Source organism: Daphnia magna, linkage group LG7 (genome assembly GCF_020631705.1).
Source record: "Daphnia magna isolate NIES linkage group LG7, ASM2063170v1.1, whole genome shotgun sequence".
In the NCBI taxonomy this organism is placed as follows: domain Eukaryota; kingdom Metazoa; phylum Arthropoda; class Branchiopoda; order Diplostraca; family Daphniidae; genus Daphnia; species Daphnia magna.
Window position 1 is genome coordinate 5,242,092 of NC_059188.1, and position 8,403 is coordinate 5,250,494.

An 8,403-nucleotide genomic window follows, 5' to 3' on the forward strand; every position below is an offset into this window, starting at 1 on the left:
TATAAGTCTACAACGACACGGTATATACAATAACTATCGATTTCATCAAGATTACTTAAAATTGTTTAACGAATTCAGATGGAAAACCAGTTCGGATTTCAGCTGACCGACGAAAATCAGAAGAGGGATAAAGCATCCTTTTGTTGTTACGCTTTTGTTCCACATAAAGGACGTTTGTGATCAAACTTCAAGGACGATGATCAAGGACGATGAAATACAACCAAAATCCTATACGTAACCACGTCCATCCAGGAAACAAATAACACTCTGATTTCAACGCGAAAGCTCTACATACCAGATATCGCAGTGCTCAAAACGCAAGTTCTTTCAAAAACACTGGAACGTCATTTTTTTTTCAAATTGTGCCTCATAAGACTAGTAAAATGTAAAATATGAGGAGATATTTTAAAACAGAAAAAGAAATAAAATAAAAATGTACTTTTGCGATTGAATTCGGAGCTTAAAAAAAAAAAAAAAAAAAAGGACGACCAGCTTGACTGGTTGTTTTTTGTCTCCTTCCTTTTAAAGGCTTAAATGCTTCTCAGAGTGAGTGTAAAAAAAAAAAAAGTCAAGGTGTCGATCTGAAATACTACAGTGTCAAATGCTGTAGGTTAAACGGTGCATGCGCATTCGTCTCAGTGCGTGTAGCAAAAGAAAACAAGACTATTCAACGTTTTGATTCCCGTCTTGAGGCCACACCAAAAAGGGGAGACTATAGTCACTCTCCTCTTTCACGCCTTCTCTTTGCTGCGTCTTGTGTGCAAAAGACATCAAAAGCAGATGCAATTCTCTGTCCCGTCTCAGTTGAGCTTGCGAGGCTTTAGAGTTCGGCGTGCTGTCTATAAGTTATAATTCGTTTGGGTTAAATCTGCCTACTTGCTCAACGGTCTGCTCTAAAAAGAAAATGTAAAATGATTGTATTTCGCGTCCTCGTGTCGTTCTTCTTCATTTCAATCAACTTCATCGGAAGCTGGACAGTCTTCTTCACAGGTACAGCGTGTCGTTACATTAGTATAGACATCGGTGGCGCATTGCGTTTTTAAATAGTGATGTTCTTATCAGTCTTTTGCACTAGTATTTTACTTTGCCCCATCAGACCGTCGAAAGAAACGCACTCAGACAATTTTTATGTTAAGCTACTGTCATTTGAGAAGGGAATCTAACAATTTCCAGCAATTTGCCAATTGCTGACTGGATAATCGGTTGTATAGACGAATGATTTAAAATTTGCCGTGTAGCGCACGTCAAAGGCGGATAAAATAGACGGATTGTTTTCAAGACGTAGTAAATTTTGATTTAATAAGGCAAGGAATTTTTTTTCTTGTCTTGTTATACGTTGTTGCGAGAACATCTTCCGTGTATTAAGATATAAATCAAAACGTCTGAAACAAAAATGTACACTGCGTACCTTATATGGAAGAACAGCCTGCACCATTGACGGCCATGTAGAAGGGCAGTTTTCAATTAGCATGATTTAATCAGCCATGAAATTCCACGACGAAAGGTTTTTGTAATAGATGCTTACAGTTTTACACGCAACGTCAAAAGGGATTTACGAGTTTTCTTCTGAAATATCTTGGTTTAGAATTTGACAACTAACTGCAGACGAGCGTTTTGAAACATGCTGCAGTACAGTACCTTAACCATTGAAATTTGCGCCAAACTATTTCAGTTTGTCGGCTAATAATACAAGCGCAATTATACATTTTTCTCTGATTGTGATGTGTAGCAAATCAAATTTGACTTTGGTACGCGCACCTTAAGGCGTCATTGTCGAGACTGCCACATGTGAGGATAAACTGTGGTAGGCTACCAGCTACCTACAGCTGAATATGACATGAATTTTAGAAAAAGAAAAAAACAAAAAAAACAAAAAACATACAAATAATGTTTCTGGTTGTGTAAATAGTAAGAGGGAAAAATACCATAAGCTCTACCGTTTACATAATAGAAAATCTAAGCCAATAGTGAGAGATAGGGGCTACTTGGAAAAGATTAACAGTTGCTTAGTTGTAGTACTAGCGCTAGCTGGGTGCTTGCTTATTTATTTAAATGGACAGCTGACTTCATATTGATATATAAAACGACGTCTTTTGCTTGTAAATATTTTAAGCTAATATTAGGTACTCGTGGTGTTAATATTGCAAATGGAGTAAACAAAAGGAAACAATAATTTCAGACGTATAGTCTACTGTATGTTTTTTCTAGGTGCCAGCTGTTTGCAAATTATGGAGTTTGCTGTGCCGGAAGCCGTCAAAATGGGCGAAGACCATCAATTAATTTGCCAATATCAATTGAGTAGTGCCGAAACTCTTTATTTTCTTCGCTGGTATAAGGACGGCAATGAATTCTTTCGTTATATGCCCAAAGAGACTCCAGCGCACCGCATTTATAATGTCTCCGGCGTTAGAATCAAGGTAAATGCTTAACAAATTTGAAATTAAATAAATAAACCAACAAAGAAAGAAAGAAAGAAAAGAAAATAAAGGAATCAAACCTAACAGCGAACCGATGAATTAACATAAAATAATAAAAAATAAAAAAAATGATAACCATAGAAAAATAATTAGTTTCGGCTGGGGTTGCATCATTCCCAAAGGCAAGAAGTTCTAGTAGTAAAGTACTGAGAAGAATTATGCTTTCTTCCTACTATATATACTTTACATGCTACAGTACTAATCTGCACATATTGGGTGTACTGTTCTTGCCAAGACACAATCGTCGAGTTCTACGAACGTGCTGCTAACGAACGTGGACGCCGCAACGAGTGGTCTCTACCGCTGCGAAGTTTCCGCCGAAGCACCAGGATTCGAGACCGCTGATCGAGAAGCACAGTTTCATGTCATAGGTAAGTGCACATTTGCCGTGAATCGCCGTCTATATAGTACCTGTTTCAGCATTCATAAAATCTTTTACAAGAATAATGATGCCGTATACTAGACTAAATTGTTTTCCGTCAATCTAATACGACTCTCAAATTTTGATGCTAATCATAAAAAATGGGAGGAGAAGAACGAAGATTTAAAAAAAAATGAATAGCAAATAAAAATTATTAGTTGGCTGTGCGATGAACTAGCTATACATCTACAACGTGCAGGATTACGGGAAGGAGGAGGGGGGGTTGAAGCAGATCAAGCAAAAATAGACAAAAATCCGGGAAAAACCCGCACTTATTCCAGAACAAATTTATACCGACACATGCAAGTGTCCCGGTAAATATTTCCCTTCAAGCTATATTTAAACCCATGGACAAGTTGTACAGAATCAAGACATCAATGTAACCAAAATAAATCTTTACGTCTACAAGTGTGCGTATATAAAAGTTATAGGCGTACACTGTACAGTATCCTGCACAAAAATCCGAACACCGATTTAATTTTTTAAAGCCACCTATTGGCGGGGTAAAGGGTTTTTTGTTTGTTTTTCTTTAAGAGGGATGGTAGACTGGGTGATGGACACATAGGGCAGGGTTGGGTAAGTCTAGATATTTTTTTTATGCCTTAAGGTATTACGCTTTAAGGCAAGTAACAGGTCGGGACATTTTTGCAACCCCCAGGGTGGTGTGTTTTTTTTTAAAACGACAGTTGGAAATGTTGGACTTAGGCTGTGTAATACTCCTTACCCAAATAAATTAGATAGCTGCCTGTGCACAATTATCTCGATACCGATGGCATATGTGTATAGCCTCTGATTGCGACGCTGTAGATCAGAGTTCGATTCCCAAAAAGGAATTGCAAAATATTTGGTATCGTTATAATATTCTTCATTCGAATTTGCTGGAAATATTAATTTTTCTAGAACGAAGGAGATTATTATTTTTTAAATTATTTAATAAACAAAAAAAGCACATATTGCTCGATGAAAATTTGTTTTATATATAAACGAGAATTTCTCGTAAGTTAACCATATTTACTCAGCACCTCATCTGGAATCGAACGCTGATCTCCAGCATCACATTCAGAAACGCTACACCTACGCCATTGACAGCGACGTAAACGTTTACAGGCAGCTGGAATATAAGCTAAATTGTTTCGGCAACATTACCAAGCCCAAGCCCTAAATTTCCAACTGTCGTTTTAAAAAACACACCACCCTGGGGGTTGCAAAAATGTCCCGACCTGTAACTTGCCTTAAAGCGTAATACCTTAAGGCACCTTTTTAAAATGTCTAGACTTACCCAACCCTACCCTGTCGTGTCCATCACCCCGTCTACCCTCCCCCTTAAAGAAAAACAAACAAAAAACCCACTACCCCGCCAATAGGTGGCTTTAAAAAATTAAATCGGTGTTCGGATTTTTGTGCAGGATACTGTACATGTATTTCAGCTATAATGCTCGACATTTAAGAGTTGCATTAAAAAGTTCCAGGGGCTGCAAAACGCGAACTCGTCAAGCGAATGATATATTATTTCACCTGACGAATGAGATGTTCTCGGATTTCACGTGAAGTATCAACATCAGTACAGCCAGCACCATGTGAAAATCAAAGCAAAGAAGGGTGTTGCCTAGCGACCAACTGACGCAGGAGTAGACAAGGAGGCAAGGTATTGCAACAAAGCCAAGTCTTTTCGCTGATTGCCATAGTAAAAGGAGCAATTTGTGACTTGCATCCGGCCGATCCACTTTCCCTCGAGGCCATTTTTGTGCGTTTCATTCTCATATCACACTGTAACGTTTGAAAACGGAAGGGGAAAAAAAATGAAAGAAAGAAAAAAAAAATAAAATAAAAAGTCTTCACCAGAAAATAAAACCATCTCAGATTCAAAACCTCTTGTAAATGTCAACAATCTGGCGCATGACTACAGTTCCTATAGTAGCAAAAGTATGATATAGTTACTGTGCTTGGCGGCGATCATTTCGAAGATTATACAAGTGATGACTTATGAAGTCCCCCGATTTCTATGCCATACATAACAAGCAACCGATATGATGAAAGTTAATTTTTTTCAGTTCTTTTTTTTTTTCTTTTTTAAAAATTATTATTATTAGTAACATGTATACAAACTTCCGTAGCCAAACAACGCGCTCGGTTATGGCGACAGAGGTTTTTACAAGTTGTTGTTAGTTGCTAAACAGTTACATAATGATCTCGTTCGATACACGGTAAATAGATAGCCTACTGCATACAATAAAGACGTTGGTATATCGTATACATTAATATAGACTACCCTGTAATCTGTATCCTATACGGGGCAGTAAACGATCTGGGCTATTTGGATTCATTCTCCGCCTAATAGTGTTTCTCAAAGCAAACGCGTGTGCCATATTGAGTTCCATTTTCCGCTAACAATGTTCCTCATAGTCGTAATCGATTTTGTTTATGTAATTCACGAGCTTGGAGGTATTTTCTTTTTGATTTCACGGTACTAAACAGAGGGTCCTAAAGGATATCCGTTCGTAACGGTGTCGAAAGGCGTAGTCGACGAGAGCACCGTCAACGAAACCATAATTGCCAATTGCAGTGGAATGGAAGCGACGCCAGCTCCGCAACTCTCCTGGTCTTTGGCATCTATTCCAGTAAAGGCAACAATCAAAGAATTACATTAAAAAAAACAAAAAGAAAAAAACAAAAACACGGAATTTACGATATTTTTCAAACATTTCCAAAGATTCCCACAGAGAAAGAGTTTGTCACGCATTCGGTTCAGAATGGCATCATAGATTCGTTAAGGTTGAAACGAACCAGTTCCACGCTACGTTTGCCAATGTACTGGATCGCAAGTTTCATTGAAAAATTGGAAAGAACGAGGAGGCTGAGCGATTTCATCCAGGGTCACTTCATCGTCTTACCGCTTCGTTGTACCTCACACATCCTCGGCTTGTTCGAAGAGTCGGATACATCTGATATTAGGGTCCTGAGGCATCTGTCATCTACCACGTCTCCGGCTGTACCTGGAAATCGCGTTGCTGTCAAATTAGCTAAACCATCTCCAAATTCCTCAGCCGCCGGTGCCAATACCCGACACGGAGCTTTTACAAATGGTTCCTCATCCATCGCCAGAATCCTCGGTGAGTTTCAATCTTTCCAAACCGGTAACTCATTTATAGCGTAGCTCGATGCGGATTGAAAATTCACTTGTTGTACGTGACACGTTTGTTTTTAGCATCGCTGTGGAAGGTTAAGTTGTACATTCATGAAACGCTGTTGTCCAAAGGCCTCCGGTTCTGATGATGATGCACCAAACCGCACGAAAAAGAGCATAATATTTCAGTTAGATATGCAATGTTTCCTTATAGTTTTTAAGTAAATTTATGTGTGTGCCAGGAAAAATCAGCAACCGCCAACACATCTGTTAGCATCACAATGACGTTACCAGTGTCTCTGCTATTTTCGTATCATGATAATGCTACTCGGATTTCATGTAGATCAACCTAGTTTTTATATTCTCTCATTGATACTTTCTCGTAGGTGTAAAACAGATTCTCTTTGTCGCCTGTGTTTTCTTTTATTTTAGATCTTACTTTGATGGGAATCGTTCTGACCTCATCAACGTGGTTTGCTCATCATTGTTGACAGTCGAATGTCAAACCGAAAAAAGATTCTGCATTGAACACCGGAATTAGACAGAATTAATCACCGACGTTTGCTGAACTGCGCCAAAAATTCTAGCACATAGCCAATTCATAAAAAAAATATAACCTGCCATCAGTTGACGAATATGACGATGACCTCCCTTCATTAGACTTATTATTTATTTGTCAGACTGTTGTTCTCGTTTACGGTTTATTCTTCTTCTAATGTTGATATGTAATTGCTTTGAGAAAAAAAAAAATTATAATAATAATTTAAGCATAAAAAACATCCAAGGAACGACGTTTCAATGTTATTTCTTTCACATATTTTTTTCGAAGTATTCCCGGTTATTGTAACATAAGCTAAATCATGTAATCACGTGCAGATTGGAACTGGAATAAACGATCACAAAATCTTTCATTCTTCGTTTTGTCATATACTGTATCCTACAGTGTACACCACACTCAAAATAAACCCGTACAGTAACATTTATGTATTTTTTTTTTCTTTCTTTTCATTGGGTTTATCGTCCATTGATTAAATGCACCAATTCCACACTTACCGAATAGAAAGCTGACGAGGGAGTTATCTAATAACTTCGGGCTGTCTTTGTTGAAAATGTTACGTTCAAATGTCGGCTCGTCGAGAGAAAAGAAATCGGATTTCTAATGCAGTTTCTTTTTATATTTCCCTATTTGTAGATAAAACCGACGATGACCTTTGCCATTAGTATATAAATGTTTAAAGGAGTAGTATGAGTTGTAACTAGGTGATTGACACCATTGAACGGTATTGGGGGGTGCGGGCAACGGCCAAATGGGCAATTTAATGGCTATACGTCTTTATCCCACCACTTTTTGCTTTTACTCTTTTCTACATTTATTTTATTTTTTTACTTTGTGGTACATAAACAGAAATTGGACTTCACCCGGTTGCACGTTGCCCGATGACAAGAAACCCATTACGGCATTGACATCTGCCACCTAATAAGCAATTAAGCATGAACTCAAAGCCACCTTTTGCAAGCATATCCTTGGCTATATACCACATTTCATTTCGCTTCTTCTTCCCGTAGTTATCGTTCGGCTCCCACTTCGCATTTTTTTTTTATTTGATATTTTTTATTATTTTTTTTTTTTTTCGTTTTTGTATCTCCAAGATATTACATGAAACAGTTACCACAGCAACTCGTAGTCAGCCGAAAGTGCACCGACTTGTGATTTTTACAACGGAATAAATTTTCTTCTTCTTCTTCTTCTTATATTTTGTTAGACTTATTACCCTGTGAAACAGTTCAATTTGTTAAGCTCTGCGCACATTTTAGACGTTATGGCTTATAAATTAAACTGCTAATGATAATTTGCCTGTAAGCGATGAGTATAGTCGTTTTTTTTGCATGGGTTCGGAACTGATTACCTATTTATTTGTCCGTTCATTCTTTCTGACTGGTAAATACTTTTCACACGATATCTTGACGTTACGACGACAGCCATACCCACACAATACCATAAAAGTAGCTCAGATCATTTGAGAAACTGTCCGAGAGAAGGTAGCTGCTCATTGAATACTTTTTAAGCTTCGAGAAAAACTGTCAAGTGCTGCGCCAGACTGTAATAAAGTTCTCGTCAAAGCCAGCCTCCACAATCCACCAGCGATGAGGCTAAGCTGGCTTACAACGACAGATGGTGTAGATGTAGACCACTATAGCATTGGCCGTACGCATGTTACAGTAAAAAGAAAAAAAAAAAAAAAGAGGGTGGGAGGTGGAGGGGGGGGGGGTTCAGCTGTAGGACTTGTTATGTCAAATATAAAATAAGACCTTGCACAAACAGAACTTGGCGAATGTTGATCGGTAACCAAGGAAGTCAAACAACTAAATATATAGTGAGT

The 8,403-nt window shown here is 38.0% G+C and overlaps 1 protein-coding gene across 1 annotated transcript; it reads left to right on the forward strand.

Moving 5' to 3' along the window:
* The first annotated feature begins 734 nt into the window (after positions 1–734).
* LOC116927598 lies at positions 735–6,933 on the forward strand. Its single transcript, XM_032934625.2, has 6 exons — positions 735–990; positions 2,209–2,417; positions 2,713–2,848; positions 5,374–5,516; positions 5,609–6,008; positions 6,455–6,933. Exons 1-6 carry the CDS (start codon positions 912–914, stop codon positions 6,511–6,513), a joined length of 1,026 nt encoding a protein of 341 aa, XP_032790516.2. The 5' UTR covers positions 735–911; the 3' UTR covers positions 6,514–6,933.
* Positions 6,934–8,403: the final 1,470 nt, after the last annotated feature.

Bases quoted from the DNA above. Each gene is read 5' to 3' on its own strand.
- LOC116927598 (XM_032934625.2), top strand. From the start codon at position 912: ATGATTGTATTTCGCGTCCTCGTGTCGTTCTTCTTCATTTCAATCAAC. The intron at 2,418-2,712 runs GTAAATGCTTAA...GTTCTTGCCAAG, and splicing joins TCTCCGGCGTTAGAATCAAG to ACACAATCGTCGAGTTCTAC. The intron at 5,517-5,608 runs GTAAAGGCAACA...ACATTTCCAAAG, and splicing joins GGTCTTTGGCATCTATTCCA to ATTCCCACAGAGAAAGAGTT.